Consider the following 25,277-nt stretch of genomic DNA (forward strand, 5'->3'; position numbering starts at 1 on the left):
TATGATTTACAAATATTTTTAATGTCAATTACACAGTTAATAATAAAAATGAGACAAAGTTAAATCAATTCTGTTAATTTTCCAACTAGATTGGAACTGCTTCGGAGAATACGGATAAAGATACTGTGGGAAGCAATAAACAACAGTCTTGGAATGCTAATCCATGTAGTAGGAATCATAATCTCATTTTCACATCATTCTTTGTTCTTTAAATTTGAAACACTTATTTCAAGGTCTTTATAAATTCACAACTTAATTTCTTTTTTTCAAAGAACTAATTTCTGGGTGGGTGAGTTGATCTTCTTTTCAGGCATTGCAAGGGCACCTTAAGGGTACTAATGTTATTAATGTGAATGACAAGTAATTAGAAAACTGGAGATTAAATTTTACACACATTTTATAAAATGCTACAATTTAAAAAAATTCAACATGATTGCATTACGAATATGAATGAAATTTCATTAGCGACTTCTTTAAATGTATATGTAATTCTATATTTTCCCCAAAACCCACATTTTATGAGGAACATTTATTTATTATTTTTTAATTTATTTTTATTTTTTTAGACGGCATCTCGCTCTGTCGCCCAAGCTGGAGTGCAGTGGCTCGATCTCGGCTCACTGCAAGCTCCGCCTCCCGGGTTCACGCCATTCTCCTGCCTCAGCCTCCTGAGTAGCTGGGACCACAGGCGCCGCCACCACGCCTGGCTAATTTTTTTGTATTTTTTTTAGTAGAGACGGGGTTTCACCGTGTTAGCCAGGATGGTCTCGATCTTTTGACATCGTGATCCACCCTCCTCGGCCTCCCGAAGTGCAGAGATTACAGGCGTGAGCTACAGTGCCCCACCAGAACATTGATTTTTTTTAGTAGAGTCGTGAACCTTTATTTATTTAAATCAACATATATTTGTTGAATTTTGCCATATGTCTAATACGTTCCTTGGTGCTGATGATTCAGTGGTGTGTGGGCACTTGAATTGGTGAATTCTAACATAGTACATTACAATAGTATTTGGATGTTTAATCAATAAATGAGTAAATTCTCTGGTTGAGCTATTACTTCTGCAGTCTAATAATTTGGTAATATATCAGCAAAGCTAGAACAGTGGTGAAATAATACACAGATCCTTTATGCTGTTAGTGAGGTGGAAAGTCACCACGAGCTCCAGTATCAATTCAGCATTTGCCTTTGACATTTGGAGGCGGGGGGCAGATCTTGTCTTTAACTCTCACCAGTAGCTGCTATACCAAGTTGTTATTTTCTTTTTCTGTTTTAATACAATCAGAGTAATGGTAGGCATTGATATACTAATATGAATATAAAAGAATAATCTTCCTCAAAGTTATCAAATAATTCACCCACTTGTTAAAAGTACAAAAAGTGAACCAAAAGCTAGGGAGAAAAGTAAGTTTGTCCATCTTTTCAAAGATTAGGGTTCCTGGCCTCTTTTAAGATTGCTTTCTATTTAAGCATTATTTCATTTAATAGTACCATGTCATAATCTCTAATAGATATATAGAAATCACAAACATTCTAGAATGTTCTACATTCTAGAAGACTTATCTTAAAATATAGGGAAAGTGTGTGCGTAAGGAAGGTTAGCAGAGAGAACGAGGGGAAAATATGACAGTAATAGAAAGGAAAAGTATAGGAGAGTCAAACATTTTGATTAAGGTAGCAATTAATTTAGTTCAATATGAATTCTAAATAACTGTTTCTGGATTGACTTACTATTTTATCAATGTAGCCATATTGATTAATTAAATCATATGTAAGCACAGACTGAGATGTGAATTTTACACCCTTGTGTCTACAGCATACATTTTGGCAGTCTCAGTTCGAGCGGCTGAGTATGACTTGGTCATGGAAACACCTGCAACTGAATAGGCTTTCCTCAAGGAATAAGAATAGTTTCTCCCAGGTCCAACACCTGTTTGAAAGAGATATAAAAATAAGTAGGACTCAGTGAACTTGGGAAAATTATAAAACACCATTGTACATGTTTTTCCTCAAAAGGAGCAAGAATATAGATAGTCAAAGAAGGTATCATTTTGGAACTCTAAGAAGAATCCTAGGAGACAATTTAAGATTTTCATTCTGAAAGTTACTTTTAGGTTTAAAATTCAGTAAAGTAGATTTCCTTTTATTTTTTTCTTCATCAGGAGAGGTATTCCCTCAGTTTTTTAGGTGATATTTTTAGAAACCCAACATAACATGTTAAATTCTTTAAAAAGAAATATTTGGCTGGATCTTAGTCCACTTCTCCGTTTAACACTAAACATACATTAGGTTGAGTGGGTGAAGATATATATGTATGTATAACTGTAATACAGCAAAATATATATACATATATATACATGTTTATATATAAAATTCACAACTACAACCATGTCCAATATTCAAATGCATAAGTTATTTTAATGTATTACAATTAGATGTATATATACCTATATATGCATACAATTATAAAGGTATAATTGTATATATGTATATACACATATATTTATAATTCTAATATACATATACATGTATATGTATGTATACATATACATACTTATATGTATTCCTACCTGTTACCATTAAAAATTCCAATTACCATTAAAAATTCCAATTGTTCAAGGGCAACTGAATTGTAATACTCAAACATTATTACCCAGTGTTATATTAATTGAAAAATAAAATCCACAATTACGACCATATCTAATATTCAAATGTATAATAGTTATTTTGATGTATTACAATTATACATGTAGTGTATATGTATATGTATAATTGTAATATGTATACCTATATACATATATGTATATGTATATGCATATACATGCATATATGTGTATATATGTATAATCATAATACATTAAGATAACTATTAGACATTTGAATATTGGACATGCTTGTAGTTGTGGATTTTATATTTCATTTAATATAACACTAACTGAGTAATATATTTTTCAATTAATATAGCACTAACTGGGTAAAATATATATTTTTCAATTAATATAGCACTAACTGGGTAATAAAGTTTGAGTATTACAATTCAGTTGTCCTTGAACAATTGGAATTTTTAAAGTAATAGGTAGGAATTCAAATAAATAGCATTTTTTTTTCTTGTGAAATGTGTTTCCACTGGATTGGGAAAAATGATAGTGGAGGCAAGGAAGTTTGCTATTTTATTTTATTCTTACCTTTAAAAAGGTATAAGCAGCAGGTGAGAATGGCTCCAGCCAAAAAGCAACCCAGAGACCCAGCCATTCCTAGCCAACAGGACCAACCAAATTTATATTGGATACCAAGAAATATATTGTGCAAAATCAGAGTAGAACGTTCCACATAGACATCAACAGCATACCACACAGAGCCAATGATTCCTGGGGTGCCTGAAAGAAAGGGAGGATGCTACAAATAATAGGGGACATTTTCTGAATTTAAATCCCAAAATACCTGTTTTGTTTACTACCCAAAATGGCTGGCGTCATTCAGAGAGGTAAAAACAGAAACATGGATTCATGGGCGAACCAAAGTTTGGACATTTCTTCTGTCTCTTCCTTTTGCTTTCCATCTTGTATCTTTTTAAAATTTTACCTCACTTTATACATAGAGAAAATACAAAAATGAAATAATGCAGTACTCATCGGTTTGTATAAATGGAAATTCATCGTTATGGTTTTCTTTGATTTTCCTGTCTTTCCGATGCCATGTTAGTATTGTATAAATGAAAATACTAGAAACAAAACCAAACAAAACAGAAAAAGAATATAGTCTAACACAAACAACATAGAGCATATGTTCATTCCATACTGATTTTTTAATTGTCAGTAAATACCATTATGAGTATTTAATGCTCCCTCTACCCCCTTTTGAAGCTACGCCAGCTACGTAATCAGCACCCATATGAAAACTGTTTTTAAAGTCACTGATTTCAGTGTCTTTAAGTCAAAAACAAACAATTGAAGTAAAAATTGTTTTTATTTTCAAATAAACCTTTATCTAATACCCCCACACCATATTAGAATGGAGCAAGAAATGTTATTCCCTTTGAATACATCTCCACAGATTAGCCTCTCTAACAATTAACTGGTTTGAAATGACGCCACTAGAGTCCTGGTATTTTAAAGGTATAAGTTGCATGTCGAAGCCTGGATGCAATAAAGAAATGTGGTGAGTTGGAGGACAAAACACTGTATTAAAAGAGTGTTTTTGAAATACGTAGTCTCCACACGCTCAATGTCTAGCAGAAGGCAATTAGAAGAAATCAGTAATCTATAGGTTGTCTGAGTCTGCTTGAGTTGGATTTCAGTTATTTACTTCTAAATGTGTGCTTACTGATATCCTGAAGCTATATCAACATTACTGTTAAGATCAAGATCTTGCCCACCAATACCCAAATAACTGGATCCTGCTTTTCCTTCATTTCAAAGTTCTGCTACTCTGTGCTAAATTAGATGCATGTCTTCACAAAGAATCTCTTCAGATTACTTTCCAGAGTTGTTTTACTGTCTAACGAAATAAATATTTGTTTTTCCCAAATCTAAAAAAAAAAATAAAATATGTAGTCTCCAAAAATTTTTACATTTTTTTCCCCAGAGAGTCTGTGATATCAATTTAAATCACTATTTAACTGTATTCTTCTCTTAATTGTTTAATGTAAGAACTTTAAGAAGGATCAGATAGGCTGGGCGCAGTGGCTCACGCCTGTAATCCTAGCACTTTGGGAGGCCGAGGCGGGCGGATCATGAGGACAAGAGATTGAGACCATCCTGGCCAACATGGTGAAACCCCGTGTCTACTATAAATACAAAAAGTAGCCAGGCATAGTGGCGGGCACCTGTAGTTCCAGCTACTCGGGAGGCTGAGGCAGGAGAATGGCGTGACCTCGGGAGGCAGAGCTTGCAGTGAGCCGAGATCGCGCCACTGCACTGCAGCCTGGGAGACAGAGTGACACTCCATCTCAAAAAAAAAAAAGACAGATAATAAATACATAACCTTTAGAAAATGCAGTATATATTGCAATAGCGTTTCTATAATACCATCGTCTGCAGTTTTCAGGTAGAAATTCCTTTTCTAAAACTTCAAAAGAGATTATAGACTTTAAAAAATAAATTTTATAGCACACTAATTCTAAATAATGTTTCCAAAGCTTAGGACATGCTTTGTCTTTCAATTTAGTTATTTCTTCAGTCATTCCTATCAGGATTTTCTTCAATGACTTATTTTTTAAATGTTATTTGTTTTGTTGTTTTGCATAAGATGGGCTATTTACTGATGATGCCTCAAAAATATTCTGGAACAAAATAGCATAGCTGTAAATAATTAAATAATATTTAAATCTTAAATGAAATACATTGTATATTAAAAAGTTCAATGCTGTCAGTAAGTGGGATATTGAAATAAATGACTTACAGAAGGGAAGAATTCTAAATTTCTGTAACTTTATAATACAATCTGAGGATTATTAGGACGTTGACTTAACATTTCTGTGTCAAAAATCAGGGAGGCCCAAGTTTTAAGCATATAAAGGGTTAGGCAGTCAGCTCAGAGTTTGCTGTGCCCACATTGCATCTTCACATAGCAATTCAGGGTACATGTTACTACCTTAGCTTCATGCTCCTTTGCAGATTAGGAAACAGAGACATGGGTGAAGATACCACACATACATATCTCCAAGTGTTTTTAGTTCCAAACTCCATATCGATTTACTACCCCACACTGCCCGGTCAGCCTCCCACTTATATTCGCTTTGTTAGCAGACAAGATTTTTCCTGCTAACAGACAAGAAGACGACATTATGTTGTAAAAGAAGAGGACTGGCTGGGCGCGGTGGCTCACGCCTGTAATCCCAGCACTTTGGGAGGCCGAGGCAGGCGGATCACCTGAAGTCGGGAGTTTGAGACCAGGCTGACCAACATGGAGAAACCCCATCTCTACTAAAAATACAAAATTGGCCAGGCATGGTGGCACATGCCTATAATCCCAGCTACTAGGGAGGCTGAGGCAGGAGAATCGCTTGAACCTGGGAGGTGGAGGTTGCAGTGAGCCATGATTGTGCCATTGCACTCCAGCCTGGGCAACAAGAGTGAAACTCTGTCTAATAAAAAAAGAAGAGGACTAAGCTTTGAAGTTGAAGACAGACCTGAATAAAGTATGATTTTGCTGTTTCACTAATAAATACTATTTAAAGTGCTTTTTGATGTGTTGTTTATTAGTCAAGCTTGACTAATAAATATGCTTGAGTAGTCTTCAGAACTTCAGTTTCTTTATCTGTGTTGTAAGTGGGGAAAACAATATGATCTGTTTATTGTTACATTTATGAACAAATGGGTTAGCACATGGGACAACATAGGACTTGGCACAATTGTTAGTTTATTGTTAAAAAGAGTTGGTGGAGTTGGTGGAGGTGGGTACAGGCAAGGAGGTAGAAGTTTGGGGTTTACTTTAGGATTTTAACTTTAGTAATAATCATAAGATAATTAGTTATGTAACTTTTTAAATGGCTAAAACATAGTTTTAGAGCTTTCTTTCTTTCTTTCTTTCTTTTTACCCCTGAGATGGAGTCTTGCTCTGTTACCCAGGCTGGAGTGCAGTGGCGCGATCTCTGCTTACCGCAACCTCCACATCCTGGGTTCAAGGGATTCTCCTGCCTCAGTCCCCCAAGTAGATGGGACTACAGGCATGCACCACCATGCCTAGATTTGTATTTTTAGTGGAGATGGGGTTTGACCATGTTGACCAGCTGATTTCGAACTCCTGGCCTCAAGTAATCTATCTGCCTTGGCCTCCCAAAGTGGTGGGATTACAGGCATGAGCCACCACACCCGGCCTGAGAGCTTCATATTTTGTTCTGAGATATTAACAAAAGACTAATTATCTGACTTCAAAGCTAAAGTAAGCAGGACTGGTAGATGTGATCTTTAGTTTTTCAATCTAGAAAAGGAAGCCACAAATAATCCGAAAGTGAGCAGCTTCACCACAACACTCTCCTTCACCTCAAGTCCTTAGCAGAGTCTCCCTACCCCAGTTGCTAGTCCAGCCAGACCAATACCTGCTATTAGTAATGTGGTTCCAGCAACAAAGCAGATGCGGACTTTAATGTACGGCTCATCAGGGAGGAATTTCACGCAGTCAAGACCAAGGAGCAGGGTGAGAAATCCAAACCCAGCTAGAATATCTGCAGTAATCATCAGCGCTCGAGTTACCACCAGCTTCACTGGAAGACCAGGGCATATGGTTAAAGCACAGTCAGAGGAAGGAACCATATTAACTCACAGAGATATAGCAAGAAAACCAGACAAGTCGGTAACAGTAACACACCCCACTGGCAAAAGTCAGACTTTGTATGAACTTACACATGAGTACTCCTAATGTTTAAAACTAAAAAAATGAGATTATTGACATCATTAATTGTTTTAGCACAGTTTACTACTTAGTTTTGTTGGTATACTAGCAGATAGCATCCTGGTAGACAGTGGGGACTAAAGAAATGTTTTCCTTTTTGCCTCCTGCCCTGGAAAATGTCTCATTCACAAATATTGTAGCCAATTGCGGAATCGAAGGTAGCATATCTGTTCTACAAAAATTTCTTAATAAATATTGAATAAATAATCACTATAATTGTTTAAAATTTTATTTAAAAATAATAATTGGTTAAAATTTGACACAGGGAAGCAGAATAAAATATTTCAAGACTTCTTTGTGTCAATTGAAGATAGAAGAAACCATCAGGAGATCTTTAGAAGAAGGAGAGTTAGTTTGTGCTATTAAGTAGAAGATAATTTCTGGAAATTAGATCATTTTCTCTTTCAGCTATTTAAATCATGACTCTTCTTGGCCAATATTACATATTAAGCCTTCAACCTTGCATTGTCAAATGACCATATTTTATAGCTACAGACAATAAGAATAAGAATATATGGTAGACAGTCCAGGAAAGAAAAGATCAGGAAGATGAAAGTGGAATAGTAGCAATCATCTTCTGCAGCAGAAGCATCTTCAACTGTGAAAGCCTCCAGAACTCTGAGTTATAGTTATGCTGAGCTCAACTTAGGGAAATCATATCTCAAATAGAAGGTTAATTAACTGAAATCAGAACTACTACTATTCTAGCTGGCTGATGGATAAGAGTAATAAAATGTATTCCTTTTATGGTACAGCAATTATGTTTTATTTTCATATTGATCTGGGGTTTCCTTGTATTTTAAATAATTTTTACCCAATGGTAGGTAACCTTAGGGTTTATTTGGAAACATGTTGTTTGCAAATATGCAGACAATATTCCTGAACTTAAAATAAAAAAAGTGTGACTCATCTGAGAGAGAAAATCAATGCATAAAATCAGCCCCAAACTCATTAATAAGTAAACATACTATTTATAATTATCTTAATATATATGAATATTTGTCTCTAAAACAGAATTCATAAGGTCTCAAAATCTAGCATTATTTCAGAAAATTTAAATGTTCCAAATCTAAGACTCATTTTTCTCAAAATGAGGAAAGAGAAAAATATGTAACCTATTAGATAATACCACTATTTCAACATATCTTCTTGATCACTAAATAGCATATACAAGCAGGCTTCCTACTCAGGGCTCTAAACCAAAAGGTTCTTGTCCTTTGGATAGCCTCCCATGAAATTTTCCAAGTACTCTTTTGAAACCTGGGACTACCTGGGGCCAGCTATACCATCAGGATAGGGTGGTCTGAACTCATCCAAACTCTCATGGGCCTAGATCTTCTTCCCTTCGGAACGCTCCAACTCCTATCCTACATGTAGGGTCTCTGAAGAGCCGATGGGGTGGACCAGGGGCCCCATGGCCAGCCTGGATCCAGGAGGGGATTCCTGAAAGCAGATAGATCATGCTGGCCAGTAAGAAATTTCTTTTTCTGGAATCATGCGAGATTTGACTATCAGAATGCTGTTAATATGCTGATTTGTGGGGACTCAAATTATCCATATCAACTGGAGCCACGACAAACATACTTGTCTGGATTAAACACCCTAAGTATACAGGACAGTGGAAAGAGTTATCTAATTGTAGTTGTATGAAAGATAGCAAAAAGTAAAAATAAAATCCCACCTCCTCATATGTAACATCCTAACCAAGAGGGCACAGATATGTCATTTTCCTAGAGTCCATTTTCATCTCTGCTGTCTTTAAAGAAGATGGAATTTTTTAAAGAAAGGGAATGGGCCTTTACTGTCTTATTTGAAAGTAATAGGTTAAAAAAGGGAAAAATGTGATGGCATAGGTCAAAGATGAAAAAGGAACATATTAAAATATAAATGGTGGTTTTCTCTATGTAGTGAGCTTATGAGTGATTATATTTTCTTCTTGTATAAATGCATATAACAGTATTTAAAAGTCTGAAATACTTAATCTTTCATTTTCTTCTCAGCTTATGTATTAAAATCCACTTTAATGAATTTTTAGAATAGGCTAAATGTTCATTCCTATTCAGCAAATAGTGTTTCTTCGTGGGTAGAACTAGGTTCACATAGAGAGGGGAAAAGAAAAGGAATTAAGAGAATCTTTTTTAACAAAAATAAAACAAAGGCTTTATGAACTATGTTTTAAAAAATGTTCCAGGCACTCAACTTTTAAATAGCAGATGAAGAATTTTAGAGCACTGCTCCTTTTAAGTGCTTTCCTCTGGACTGAAATAGCAGTTCAGGGGCAAAGTCACATTCCAAGGGTTTAACTTTTTATTTATCTTGAGAAGAGAAGTTGCTTTATGGTGCCATCATCCATCATTTGCTTTGAAAGAGACTAAAACCACTTTGCTTTTGTAACAGAACAGGTATTTCTTAGCAGGGTTCAATGTTCTTATAAATAAATAAACACCATGGAGAGGACTGAGAGAATCAACGGTAAGATTTTTAAATTTAAGAGATTTCTTTATTCTTAGCAACATGGGCTCTGCTAACATGTAACTATTTGTTTGTTTATTTATTTATTTATTTATTATTTTATTTTTGAGATGGAGTCTTGCTGTGTCTCCTGGGCTGGAGTGCAGTGGTGCGATCGTGGCTCGCTGCAACCACTGCCTTCCGGGTCCAAGTGATTCTCCCACCTCAGCCTTCTGAGTAGCTGGAACTACAGGCTCCTACCACCATGCCCAGTTAATTTTTTTTTCTTTTCTTTTTTTTTTTGGTATTTTTAGTAGGGATGGGGTTTCCCCATGTTGGACAGGCTGCTTTAGAACTCCTAACCTCAAGTGATCCGTTGCCTCGGTCTCCCAAAGTGCTAGGATTACAGGCGTGAGCCACTGCACCTGGCCTTAACTATAACTTAAAGCTAAAAGTAGGGAAGATAAGGGAGCCAGCTTTAATATTGCCTGTAACAGTGTGTCACATGTGTTGGTTTTTTCTTCCACTGATCCCCACAGTCTACGTCTTTGTCTCTGGCTGTCTACCTCTTTCTGCCTCTGCCACTGTATCTTCACCTCTCTTTCTTAGCAAACCTTCAATTGAAATAACTGTAAACTTTCTATTTGAACTAAGTCATAGCTTAAAATGTCTCTGAAATGCTTTCCACTTAACCTACCCAGTCTAATCATGAAATTACAGCACCCTAAAGAATTCATCTCGATTAAAAAGCCGTTTACTGTAAGCCTACTGTGTGTGAGGCACTATGCCTGGCCCTTTAGGGGACAGAGAGATTAATAAGATAATATTTTTCCCTCAAGGAATTTACAAATACATGAGAAAAGAGAAAATGTGCTAAAGTATATATTTAAATCCACATTTCCAAGACGAGCTCAATTGCTAACCATTTCAAACTGGACCGAGCCTTAACAATGTACAATAGAAAACAAAGCACAAAGTGGAGACCCGAACTCAGTTTTCTGTCCCTTTCCATTCCTCTCGCAAGCAGCGAGATCTAAGGCATACGTACAGGGATGTTCTGCAAGTATGGAATCGTACTCATCGCAGGTGCGAATTCCATCAAAAGCATTGGTGACGCATTCCCACCAGAGGCCTCGGCATTTTGTGCTCACCTAGATGTCAGAGAAGACACCGTGTGAAACAATTCATGCAGGCACACTTCAGTCCTCCTTGATGAAAGGGAGAAGTTGGCTGTTGTGTTTGATAGTAAAGTAAGTGGTTACATGCATGATCAGAGTTTCATTTACAACAAACAATGCATTTTAGAATATTTTCCCTTAAGCACTGACAATTGAAGCCTTTCTGGGTCAGGAAATGAATCCACCTCCTCAGGTAGGGTGGGGGTAGAGAAATAAGTCATGTCCAGAAGAGATAAAAACAGAACTAAATATATTTAAATATCTATGTCTTCTTCCACCATTGAGTTATGGTTATGGAAAAACATCATTTCATGTCTCTGTGCTGACATTGACTCACAAAAAAAAAAAAAAAACCATATGACAAGAGATGATAACTGTTGACACCTTGAGTCTATTAGAAATATATATTGCTTCTTTATCATGCATACTGAGTTCCATGAAGAAAAATATTATCCTTATATATGAAGTTTATAAATGTAAAATAATTAGCAAAGAAAACCAATAAATGAAAAGATGCCAATAAATAAAATATATAAAGGCCCCAAGTCTTATTTCTTGCTCCAGTGATATATTATAAATGCTTAAGCTATGTAATGGATGTAAGCAAATTGAGCATTAATTTCGTACAACTCGACAACGGTAAACCATTTTTACTTGGAAATGATGTGCAGATGACTCTAAGCATCCACTTAGAGCTAAAAGGTACCAGTGCCCCGAACCTTCTCATACTTTATCCACAAACTGTAAGTCACAGTAGATTTCTTAGAATGATAAACATGCCGACAGAAAATAGTTTCAGGTGTGCTTGATAGAGCTCACGCATATGGAACAGAGCTAACGCAACTGTTTCCTCTGACTTGGTTACGGATTCAAATTACCTTGTGTATCTGCGGATAGTTTAGTAGTTTATGAGTTATCTTGGAAAACAAAAACTTAATTCTTTCCCCAAGAAAGAATAAAATAACAGAGCAGGGTGAGAAGAGGAATGCAAAGGAAGGGGGTTAAATTGCTGTGGGAAGAAAAAAACATAAAAACACTTTACTTTTGAAAATAAAATAATATTCAGGAATACATGCACTATGAAACTCTCTGCCCCGTGCTGTTTTTTGAAGCATGTTATGTGCCAAATAAAATTCTACTGCTTGCAACTTCATCGTGATTCTGAATGTTGTACCTCTAATACTACTTTATATGTAAAATGCTTATCATTGGTGATAATTATTCGATAGAGAGTGTATATCATGAAGCAGTTACTATTTAGCATATGATTATTTCTCTTATTTCTTAAGGGACCTCAAGAGATATTATTTATCATCCATTTTACAAATGAGGAAATTGGGGCACATGAAAGTTAAGTGATAACCCCAAGAAAGCAGAGTTAATGGAGGAGATAGGGCTCAAACACAGCAGTGCGTGGGTGTGCTCCTAAGCATTGCAGTGTATTTAAAACCCATTCTTTATGATCCAACAAAGCTCATTATTGGGCATTTATTCACAGGAAAGGAAATCAGTATGTCCGCACCTCCATGCTCTTTGTGGCACTATTCACAATAGCCAAGATATGGAATCAGCCTAGATACCCAACAACAGAGGAATGGATAAATACGATGTGGTATATATACACAATGGAATACTATTTAGCAATTTAAAAATATGAAATTCTTTTATTCAAGTCAGCATGGACGGAGCTGAAGGACATAATGTTAAATGAAATAAGCCAGGAATAGAAAATTAAACATTGCGTATTTTTATTCATATGTGGAAGCTATAAAAAGTTGATCTCGGCCGAGCGCGGTGGCTCACGCCTGTCATCCCAGCACTTTGGGAGGCTGAGGCGGGCGGATCACGAGGTCAGGAGATCGGGGTCATCCTGGCTAACACGGTGAAACACGTCTTTACTAAAAATACAAAAATTAGCTGGGCGTGGTGGTGCGTGCCTGTAGTCCCAGCCACTCGGGAGGCTGAGGCAGGAGCATCGCTTGAACCAGGGAGTCGGAGCTTGCAGTGAGCCAAGATCGCGCCATTGCACTCCAGCCTGGCGACAGAGCGAGACTCCGTCTCAAAAACAACAACAACAACAACAACAACAACAAAAACACGCGGTAAAAAGCAAGACAGAGGATACTGAAGGCTGGGAAGGGTAGGGGTCAGGGAATAAGGAGAGATTTGCTAAGAGATACAAAATTGCAGCTAGACAAGAGGAATAAATTCTAGTGTTCTATACCAGTGGTCCTCAACCCTTTTGGCACCAGGGACCGGTTTCATGCAGGCAATTTTTCCATGGAACCAGTGGCTAGAGGGTTGGGGATGGTTTGGGATGAAACTGTTCCAGCTCAGATCATCAGGCATTAGGTGCTTATAAGGAGTATGCAACCCAGATCCCTGGCACGTGCAGTTCACAACAGGGTTTGCACTCCTGTGAGAATCGAATACCGCCGCTGATCTGACAGAAGGTGGAGCTTAGGTGGTAATGCTCTCTTGCCCACTGCGCACCTCCCGCTGCGCAGCCCAGTTCCTAAGAGGCCACAGACTGGTACTGGTGTGTGGCCTGAGAGGTGTGGACCCCTGTTCTATAGCACTCTAGGATGGCTCTTGTTAATAATGGTATAATTTCAAATAGGTAGAAAAAGGATATTTAATGTTTCCAACAAAAAAAATATAAATGTTTGAGATGATGGCTATGCTAATTACCCTAATCTGATCACTACACATTATGTATATCAAAACGTTACTATGTACCCCATTAAAAAGATGCACATGTGCTAAAAAAAAAATTGTTTAAACAGTTAAAAGTGTTTAAAAACTTTTTTTTTTTTTTGAGGCAGAATCTCGCTCTTGTTCCCCGGGCTGGAGTGCAATGGCGCGATCTCAGCTCACCGCAACCTCCACCTTCCAGGTTCAAGTGATTCTCCTGCCTCAGCCTCCCGAGTAGCTGGGATAACAGGCATGGGCCACCACGCCAGGCTTTTTTTTTTTTTTTTTTTTTTTTAGTATTTTTAGTAGAGCCGGGGTTTCTCCATGTTGGTCAGGCTGGTCTCCAACTCCCGACCTCAGGTGATCCTCCCACCTCAGCCTCCCAAAGTGCTGGGATTACAAGCGTGAGCCATCATGCCCAGCTTAAAAACAAGTTTTTAAAAAGAATTCCAAATCCATTTTAAGATAAAGTAATCCAGAATTGGGTATTGGATGATAGCTTTGGGTGAAGTAAGCCCTAACTTGAATCTCATCCCAAGGCTGTTATTCTGCAAACTTCACCTTGGCATGTTCTTCTTTAGGTTTAAGTTGGAAACAATGTCATGGACTTTCTGGAGGATTATCTGACCCTGTGTAACCCAGAGACCAAAAAATCTAATGATAAACAGCTATCTTGTGAAATTCAACACATAAATTTCTAAATAATGTGAACATCTAAATGTATATGTGCATTACATAGAAATTAAATTTACATATGCATTAAATATTAAATATAGATTGACACTCTTACTATGTATGTTGTAACCTTGAGGAAGATCTTACCTTTTTTGTTCCTCAATCTCCTTATCTGTATATAGGATGGTTATAAGAATTAAAAATTACAAATATACACACAATATAAATGATATGCTCGATACATAAAAATAGTGGTAGTAACGTGCTTAAACATCATAATGACTTGAGTAGTGGCTGTGTTAGGCTTTACTAACTAACCACAGTGAAGGTGGAGAAAGAGGGTGGCCCTCAGAAAGATATGTCCACATTCTTACCACCAGTATATGACCTTATTTGGAAAAAGGATCTCTGAAAATGTAACTGAGGACCTTGAGATCATATTGGGTTATCCAGGTGGGCTGACAAGTTTCATTAGAAGAGACACATGGCAGGAGAGAAACAGACAGAAAAGAAGGATGCAATGTGACCGCTGAGGCAGAGATTGGAGGGATACAGCCACAAGTCAAGGATGCCTACAGCCACCAGAAGCTGGAAGAGGCTAAGAACGGATTCTTCCAGAACTTTCAGGGGCAGCGCAGCCTTGCCAACTTCTTGATTGTAAGCTTCCAGCCTCCAGAACTGTGAGAGAATAAAGTTATCTTTTGTTAAGCCACTGAATTTATGGTCATTTGTTACGGCAGCTGTAGGAAACTAGTATATTGGAGACGGCTTGTACAGAACTGCTATATCATAACAGAAAACGGAACAGAAAACTTTCTCAAAGCTGACTACCCCTCAGTCTCTTAATTAACAGGAACACACTGCATCCAGTTCACTTTAGCTCGAGCTAGGTGATATGAGTTTGAAGCCACTGTGCTGTAAATCAGACAGCGACTGTCCACAATTTCTTACTAAGCCAGCCACTGAAACAAACTAGCCTACTATGGTCATTCCTGTTATATGTGACATTATTTAGAAAGTGATCTGAAATGCATATTCAAAAATTCTTATTTTACACTAATAAGAGTATTTCTATCTTGCCAAAATAATTCAGTAGTGGTATCAGTTTCAAGGCTATTGATCATTTACCTGCAATGACCATATTTAGAAAAGCAATGAGCTCATTAGAGAAAACAAGGAATCCAATTTCATTAGGTATTAATGCTCAGGGGCACACTATTAGGTGGCTTGGTATTCACACTCAGTTAAGGTACGTGAGAATAGTGGCTGTAATTAACTAAACTTCTGTGTTAAAATAGCACTTACGGGAGACACTCTTAAAGGTGCCTTTGTGTACAAAAGACAAGGTTAAAATTTTTCATGTTTTTTATTATATTTAGGAATGCTCTCTGGTATAATTTATTGCTTTCATTTACTTATTCCTCTGTTGTAAAATGGCTTATTAGAAACTAAAAAGCAAGCAAATCTAAGTTCTTGAAAATTTTAAGACAGGGTTCTTAAAAAGCAGACTGATGTTTTAAAATATTATAGTTAACCTTTCTTAAAGGGTAAAAATCACAAATGTTAAGTAATAACTTTTAATCTGACAGAGTTGTCTGAAATAGAGGATTCTAAATTTAAAATTTGTCCTTCTAACATGCAACTTATATATTAATAAATAACATTAAAACAATGCTAATTTGTATATTATTTCAATGAATATCTATTGTTCCCAAAAGTGAAGGGTGGGTTATCTCCTAAATGGAGAGAAGTAGGTTTATTTAAGGTATGACAATAAAGTAGAAGGCACAAGCATGAGGAAAGCAAACAAATCTCTTAGTTAGTTGCTAATAAAGTATAGAGATTTTACAGAACAGTTCAGATTTCAGGATTTCCTTAGAAACTTGGTCTGTCTGGGTACCTGAACTCACCAGTCTCACGAAGCAACGACTAGCAAGAAAAGAGTGGCTGCTCCCATTTAGGTGGGGCTTGGGCTCACCAGGTTCCCCACAGATCCTGCCCAACCTGCCTCTCTCATGAATGCTGGCTACTTGGTTCCTTAAGGCATTGGAGTTTTCTCCTCCTGGTATATACTAATTATGCTAATGAGAATAACTCCCCTTGCTCTCAACTTGCCAAACTTCTACTTATTATTTAAGCCTCATCTTAAAGACTTCTGTGTTTTCACTAGCCTCCCCACTACCCAAGTTTCTCCAGCTGGCATTTATCATTTACTACCCTGAAATCTGACAGGAAGTTGTCCGTATGATTACAGCATTTAAAATATTGCATTATCTTTTGTATGTGCAATTATAGGCCATCTGTCATTCTTCAAACTATATTTATTAAATGCCTGTTATTTACCAGTCAACATGCTGACTATATTAATGCTGGAGATACAGCGAAGATAAAGACAAACATGGCAGCTGGCTTCAAGGAGTATACAGTCTCTTACTCTTGGTACATAATAGGTGCTTAATAAATGTTTATTGAGGAAATTGAAAATCTCAATTTTTCAATCAATTCATATTAACTCTCATTGGAAGTCTGGTGTAGCAAATGGTTATTATATGCACAGTTGCTACTTAATACATGCAATTTCTACTTGACTACATAAACAAAACCAGCTAAATCCAGAAGCTGAAGAATTATGATTTAGACTGAAGAGCTTACATTGATTTGGTGTCATTCTGGACCTTGTTTACTCAACTGGCTCTGGAAAGTGTTTACTACAGCACTAAATATGAGTAATGTCACTTAAAAGTGTCAGGAAACCATAGAGATGATGACTCTTCCCGGTTGAGTTATAGTGGCATAAATTAGTTCCTTAATCCTGGGATTTCTTATTCTGGACTCTGTAGCAGTTTCGCATTAAGACTTCTCTATCCTAGTCTTTCCCAGTTTCTCTTTTCTTATCAGTCTTGAACTATAAGCAGCAATAATTTTGCCTGCCTTGTCTTTTTATATATCTTTTGAGAATTAGAAACTCAGAAATACTTGAGAATTAGAGACATTGAACAATGTTCAGTATTTATCTCTTCTCTAGTAACATAGGAAATCATGTCTGTGTGTGTATCTATCTATCTATCTATCTATCTATCTGTCTATCTATCTATCTATTATCTATCTATTATCTATCTATCTATCTGCAGAGAGAGACAGTAAATATAGAGTAGATTTTGTAAACGTTTATTGTTGTTAACCACTATCAAACAAGATTTTTCTTTGTCAATATTCATTAAGATTATAAATGTACAGACAACTAAAAGTAAAATAAGCTATTAAGATATATAATTTTAAAAAACCACCTTACATATACAAATTATAAGAATTTATAATTTTCACACTACTTTACCATCCATGTGCTAATATATTTTAACACTAAAGATGTAACTTTCCTACTTAGATACCTACTTAGTACTTACTTAGATATATTTATTAAGATGCAAAAGTTTTAATAATAATGTAGTAAATAACATTTGACCACTAAAACTGGAAACATTTTCAATTTTAACATAAAATGCATTTGAATTTTTCAATTAAGATTCTGGACATTTTACTTTTACATTTTATTTTATATTTTTTACTATCCCAGGGCCTAAATGGAGTCACCACAGGCCTTAATAAAGATGAGGGAGCAAGACTAAAATAATCATAATCAATGTTGCCTTTTCTTTTTACTTTATATCCTATATTTATAAGATATGAAAGAAAAACACGACTTTATTTGCTAAAATTTGTTTTAGTTCTGGTTATTTGTGGAGCACTGGCTAAAGGTATAGATCATAAGAAATGGGGTAATGCCAACTGAGTAGAAAAGTAAAATTTTGTGTTCTTCACAGGTATATCACCTAAGTTATGCATCAGAACTTTCTAAATATTTTTATTTTAACATTTTAAAATGTTTACATACATTAAAATGTTTTCCTTTTAAAAGTATGGCATTACAACTTTGCAATGATTATTGCCCAGTGATAAGGATCACAATTTATGTTGAATGAATTATTACAAATTATCAATTTTTTTCTCTCTCTTTTTTTATTTCTCTCTTCAAAGCACCAAGCAAAAAGCCACATTCTCTAGCCCAGAATATACTCTTCATCAACCTTATTAGATATCCCAAGAATCAGATTTTTATTCCAATTTTATTTTTAAAAATGAGCCAAATACATATCCTGAAAATATTTAAATTATAGCAAGATATAAAATCCTGCTTTTTAAAAAAGTGGTCATTTCATTACAGACATACTTCTTACTTGAGGTTCAATGTGAGATTTTCAATAATCACCTCATATTTTATTATTAATGTATTCATTCTTTCAACAAGTAGGATAAGTATGTTCCTGGGTGCTCTATCAACTCATGTGAGCAAATGCATCATGAGTTCACGTTAATGTACATCAGTGCTAGGTGCTTAGGAAATCATGAGATGAATATGAGAATATTTGTTGCCTCAAACATCTGCTGAAAGAGTTTGAAATCAATTGGAAAGTTAAAACAAGTATATAATCAAAGGGCAAGCTGGATATAATTTTATTATTTACTTTATGTCTAAAAGAATTGTAATATTATTATGCAAATAGAAATCCCAGAAGATAATCTGATTATAGAGATAAAATAAATATTAATGTGAGCAACTTTGTTTTGAGGTAATAAAATTTTAATCATACTAGTGCTCAGTATATAGCAGATTCTCAATAAATAATTAACAAAGATGGACTGAAAATGAAATCTTCTTGTGAAAACACTTTTTCCTTTTTATAATTGAGAGATCAGTAACTGCTGTGTGAGGAAACTATTTCAGTGTAAATAATTAAGAATTACATATCTTGTAGTTAACATATTAACAATGTTATTATCTCATAATTTATTTTTTTTGTCAAATGTGAGTATTTGATAAATAACCTTCACTATTTCACTTACTGTCTGTCTTATTTCCCTGGTCAGACAAAAAGGAAATAGATGTAAACATAAAAATGGGCAGCCAAGTGCGGTGGCTCACACTTGTAATCCCAGCACTTTGGGAGGCCGAGGCAGGCAGATCACCTGAGGTCAGGAGTTCGAGACCAGCCTGGCCAACATGGTGAAACCCCATGGTGAAAGAAAAAATACAAAAAAATTAGCCAGGCGTGGTGGCACTTGTAGTCCCGGCTACTAGGGAGACTGAGGCAGGAGAATCGCTTGAACTCAGGCGGTGGAGGCCTCAGTGAGCCAAGATCATGCCACTGCACTCCAGCCTGGGCGACAGAAAGAGACTCTGATTAAAAAAAAAAAGCAAACGACAACTTTAGAGAAGTAAACAAAATTTCTCCAAGAGAAGCAATACCAAAAATAGGAATAGAATTTAAATCTGCTATTTCTCTGTTCAGCAAACATTATGCAAAATGTCATCTCCTTCTCCAGAACAAAAACAAACCAATAAACTGCAAATAGACAATAATATATCTAATATTTATTGGCTGATTCATATCTGCCTGCTACTGTGGCAAATGCTTTAGAGACACAAGCTCATTTAATTCTCACAAGAAACTTATGATGTGTGTATTATTATTCTCTCATTACTGAATAGGAAATGCGGTTTACAGCGACTTAAGAGTCTGTCTAAATTCGTACAGCCACTGCCTGGTAAGGTGGGATTTAATCTCAGCTCCCTCTGATACACAGTTAAATCTGTAAACTTCTCCACTGTAAAGAATTGTGTTCCTACCTCTAAGTATTGTATAATAAGCTAAGCGGAAAAAAAATAGTAGGATGGTTCAGGGACATTGCTCCATGATTTCTGTAGAGTCACTAATTTTCATTCATGTAAGCTCTTGGTGAATAACATCACCAGCCCTCCAATTGCCCCAGATCAGAAAGGCAGATTTCAACTTTGACTCTCTCTCCTCATCACCTACTCTCCCACTGGCAGTCAATTATCACTCTCATCAATTTGATATTTTTAGAGTCTCCCATATTTCATATTTCTTCACGCTTGCTGCCACTCAAGTTCAAACCACTATTGTTTCCCTTCTGGTCTATAGCAAAAGTCTCCTAGTTGTTCTCCCCACACCTCATTTTACCCTTCCAATCTCTCCCCACAGATAGCCAGAATGATTAATCTTTCTAAAATACATGTACATATTGCTTACAGTGACAAACCCTTGCCTATGGTATAAGATCTATATTTTACATGCTATGCAAAACTTCTGAGGACCCAACCCCGTATTCTTTTCTATAAACTGGGAATTCTTACTATGATGAAATATATGAAATACCACAAACATACAGTGCTCTTGTACCTTGATCTCAGTTCCTGCCATTTCCTGAGCTTGGAATACTCTCTACTTCTCCTGCTTCACTCACCTGTTCTTCAAGTCCTAGTTTAGATATCTCTTCTTTTGGGTAGCTTTCACTGGTTATCCAAGACCAAGTGAGCCACCCGCTTAGGGTTTTCATTATCATAGTATCTGCTCCATCATGCTATAACTGTCGGTTCACCTGTTTGTCCCACTGACTACACTGGGAGCAGCCTAGAGAGGCTCCAGGTCTCATCCTACTTCATAACCCTGTACCCACCATGGTTCTAAGTATACAGAAGTTGTCCAAGATTATTTGTGAAATGACAAAAGGTAGAAAGAAAAGAGAGAGAAATGCAGGGAAAAAGAGATGAAGGAGAAAGGGAAAGAAAGAAAAAGAAGGATATAGGAGGAAAAGAGAAGGAGGTAAGAAAAGGGAGGAAAAGAGAAGGAGGTAAGAAAAGGGAGGAAAAGAGAGAGGGGAAATAAAGAAGAAGAAGAAAGGAACAAGGAAATGAAGGAGAAAGAGAAAAAAGTTGAGATGAAGGAAGGGAGAGTGTATGAAGTTACAGAACAATGGAGGATACTCCCACTAGATTCCCAATGGAAATGCCTGGGGAAGCACCAGACACCACCAGTCCATTAGTGAGTGTCCAACTCTCTGGAGTTTCAGACAGTCATGGAGACCTGATGTTAAAAAAAAAAAAAAAAAAAAAAAAAAAAAGACTGAAAAGGACCTTAGAAACAACTGAGTTCAACTATATAATTGAAAAAACTGAGCTAAAGACAAGAAATGTGACTTGCTTAATAGAAGACAGTTAATAAACTTAAGATGCAAACACACGCTTGAAAAATCTAAAAACCCAAATTCTCTTCTCTCCATCCGTCTTCTCAGAGACACAAATGAATCAATAATGACAAGAGCAGGATAGCAGCTGAGGGCCTCTAGTCACTGATTTAGGGTTGTGCACATTGCAATTCTGTGTGCTATTTTCTTTCGTAACATTTTTACCCAATACAAAGAACTTCATTCAAGATACGTAGAGTGTGGTAGGCAAAAAGAATATCTGAGCTTTTTCTGCCTCCTGCTTTGTGTTACTCACTTTACTCCTCTAACAAGCCCTGAGCTTTTCCTCACTTTGCACTTTTGCCACTTTGTCCCCTTATCTGAAAGGCCCCTGCTGCCATTTCTACAATTTGAAATGCTTTACATTGTTTCAAGGCTTTGCTCAAATGCCTTTTCTTTCATGAGACCTGCTTCGATGTCCCTGATAGGAAGTGATCATTGTATATTTTCTTCCCCAATGATACCTCGCTTATTTCTTTCTCAAAATATGAATTTATTTATGCTTTTTATTATAGTTTCATGTGTATCTTTGTTTTCCCCTCATTAAATGTGCACTCCTGAAAGGCAGACACCATTTTTGCTTTGTCTTTGTCTCTTCTAGTAGGAGTAGCATCATTCCTTTTATATTTATAATTGCATATATTTTTTATATTGAATTGAACCACAAAACTCTTCTAACTCCCATGCCAACATCATCCAAAAATACTAAAAAAAAACCAAAACAACTAGAAAAGTATAATACTCCTTCTTATTTAAATTGTCTATTGGTATTCCTTTTTTTTTCCTCAAAAAATCAAAACAAAACAAAACACTTGTTTCATTGACTTTTGTCCAACAATTGATTAAAGTGAGCTGTTGTGGTGGTTCACTCCTATAATCCCAGTACTTTAGGAGGCTGAGGCAAGAGGATCACTTGAGACTTGGAGTTGGAGGCCAGCCTAAAGAACAGAGAAAGTCCTTGTTCTTACAAAAAAATTTTAAAATTAGCCAGCTGTAGCGGCATGCACCTGTAGTCCTAGCTACTAGGGAGGCTGAAGTGGGAGGATCACTTGAGCCTCGAAGCTTGAATCTGCAGTGAGATATGATTGCACCAGTACACTCTAGCCTGGGTGACAGCGTGAGACCCCATCTATAAAAACAATAAAAATAAAAACATAAAGTGAGTTGTTATATGGACCAAAGGTGATATATAAATGAGGATGGGGGCAAGAAAAGAGAAGAGCAATTGAGCTAGTATCAGAACCTTCAAATTTGTGGATAATATAACTTTCTATCCTGGCCTGTTGAAGTAGAAATTATTATAAGAGATTTTTGTCTCTTTAAAAATACTGACAACTAAAGAGATTGTTGAAAGAGGAGGCCGGATTTGTTACAGGGTTCTTCTTCTTGTTCTTCTTTGTTTTTTAGATGGAGTCTCACTCTGTCGCCAGGCTGGAGTGCAGTGGCACAATCTCGGCTCAGTGCAACCTCCTCCTCCCTAGTTCAAGCTATTCTCCTGCCTCAGCCTCCTGAGTAGCTGGGACTATAGGCGCATGCCACCATGCCCAACTAATTTTTGTATTTTTGTTAGAGATGGGGTTTCACTGTGTGGGCCAGGATGGTCTCAATCTCTTGACTTTGTGATCCTCCCGCCTTGGCCTCCTAAAGTATTGGGATTACAGGTGTGAGCCACCACGCCTGGCCTCTTCCTTTAAATGTGAAGGCTTCTTGAGAATATTATAGCAATATATTTTAAGTATGGGAAATAAGAAGGAAGCTAAGAAATATTAACTATTTTTCAAGGTTAGCAAGGGTTTACTTGAGGTGTGTAACCTGGACTGCTCCTTCCATTCATTTTAACTGGAAGTATTATTTCATGGGACAGATGGCAAATTGGTTGGTTGTACTAAAATGAGAGAAGACACTTTAAATTCCAGGACTCTCAATCTCTCTCTCAGCAAGGTTTGACCCTTTCTAAAACTATTTCCTATCAAATGAAGTTAGCAATTATGTCAGCTTAAGCAGAAAGACTTTTAAATTGTTTTAGAAAATATTTTAACAATGCCTCTAAATGGGATTTTACATTTTTTTGCATTTTAAAAAACATAATTATAATTATGCTCAAGTTCACCATATTTCTTATTCATCAGCTACCACTGGCCGTCTAGATAATGGCAAACTAATGACAGCAGAACGTTTTATCTGTACTTTTCCCTAAGCACTGTTCAAAGGGCATTTATTTCATTCTCTGCATATATTCGTGGCCAGATAAAATGCATCACTGGGCTCACTTATAGCAGACACCCTTTACAGTAGTTCAATTCTATCACAATTTTTGGAAATGTAATTTTCTAGCATTAAAGAGGTATTCATAACTCCATTCGTTTTGAAATGCCATGCTGAAGTCAGAGGAAAATTAAAAGCAAGAAAAAGCGAGCAACAAAAATAATGCACAGCAAAATAGAATGATTATTACTTTCCATTTGGAACTCCAATTTGAGGGTTTAATAAAGAAAATTAGAAGAAAAATATATAAACTCACTCAAGTATCTTTGCTAAACTTTACAGAGGTGACATTATAGCATTTGCTAGGGTAAATTGTTCCCTTCAGGATGCACAGTAAAAAGCAAATTGTTTTGCTATATACTCCTTTTTCTGAGCTCTTGAAATATTGTTTCTTTTTCTTACCTGTATTTTCCTAAGCCTCATTAATGAACAGCAGCTAATTCTGAAGATTTGATTTTTTACTCAGTTCTGCCTCTCTCAGATTCCTGTGGCCACACGTAATGCTTTTGAACTTCAAAATTTCTTCTTTCTGAGCTTCTCCAATGAGAAAAATAAAATCCTCAGACGTGAACCCACTCACTCATCTTTTGCATAGTAGTCAGTTCCCTAGAGCAACTCATTTTAAGGGAGGACTTAAGTCCATGCCTGTCCCCTGTACATTGGGATGCACTGGAAAGACCTTTTCTCCCTCAAAATATTTTCTTTTACTTGGAAATCATTAAGATAATGTTTTTTCCTATTGCATGTTAATTGGGTAGGTTTTGTATGCCTTGCATTTTCTTCCTCAATGTTTTAGATTATTAATACTCCTTAAAAAAGTCTTTCACACTATTCTTAATGCTGTCATCAAGAGTAACAAATTTATCTTAGAAAAAAGGGTGGTAACGAAATGTTACTCAATTTGATATGCGCAGCAATGGAAGATATGCATTTCTGGAGGTCTCAGTAGCGGAGATCATTTAATTACCCTTCTGCAAATTTATCCTTATAAAAAAAACAGAGGAACTATTTAATAACTTCATCTGTTTAATGGGATAACAAGACCTACCTCATAAATTAACTACGAGGATTAAATGAGCTGACAATGTAAAGACTCAACGAATAGTCCGTGTTGCCTATTTTTGCTATCATTAGCCTTAGTAAAGATACTGAATGTTGTATATGGCAGGTGGACTTAGCGAGAATTTGGCCTGGCCTGGGTCACGAAAAGAAGTTGCTATCTTCTTACCTCCAGAGAGTCATCAGCGTTCACCATCCAACAGTCAGTCCAGGTGGCCACAATCAAAAACCCAGTAGAGAAAAAGGCAAAGAAGCAAGCGATGTATGGAAGAAGATCCCTCATTGTGGCAAGCAGCCCATCCAGTGGGCAACATGGGCAGACACCAACCCTGACCCCACTTAGGTGGCGAGTGTCAGTCTTCTGTGTTTCTGGTACTTGGGGATGTGAAAATGCTGGTCTTTTACTTTTTCTCACACCCTGCCGCAGGTGTCTTGAGTTGCAGTGAGAATATTACAAAC

General features: G+C 36.4%; 1 protein-coding gene across 3 annotated transcripts; it reads right to left on the reverse strand.

Moving 5' to 3' along the window:
- On the reverse strand, window positions 1-25,277 carry CLDN16 (claudin 16). 3 transcript variants are annotated; one of them, XM_005545413.5, is made up of 5 exons: window positions 24,988-25,277; window positions 10,892-10,994; window positions 7,040-7,204; window positions 3,186-3,377; window positions 1-1,930 (listed from the first exon to the last, which is right to left on the reverse strand). In XM_005545413.5, exons 1-5 carry the CDS (start codon window positions 25,099-25,101, stop codon window positions 1,797-1,799), a joined length of 708 nt encoding a protein of 235 aa, XP_005545470.1. In that variant the 5' UTR covers window positions 25,102-25,277; the 3' UTR covers window positions 1-1,796. The 3 variants fall into 3 exon arrangements, with proteins under 3 accessions (XP_005545470.1, XP_073889822.1, XP_073889821.1); XM_074033721.1 differs by lacking the exon at window positions 10,892-10,994; XM_074033720.1 differs by lacking the exon at window positions 7,040-7,204.

This window comes from Macaca fascicularis, chromosome 2 (genome assembly GCF_037993035.2).
Source record: "Macaca fascicularis isolate 582-1 chromosome 2, T2T-MFA8v1.1".
Classification (NCBI taxonomy): Eukaryota; Metazoa; Chordata; class Mammalia; order Primates; family Cercopithecidae; genus Macaca; species Macaca fascicularis.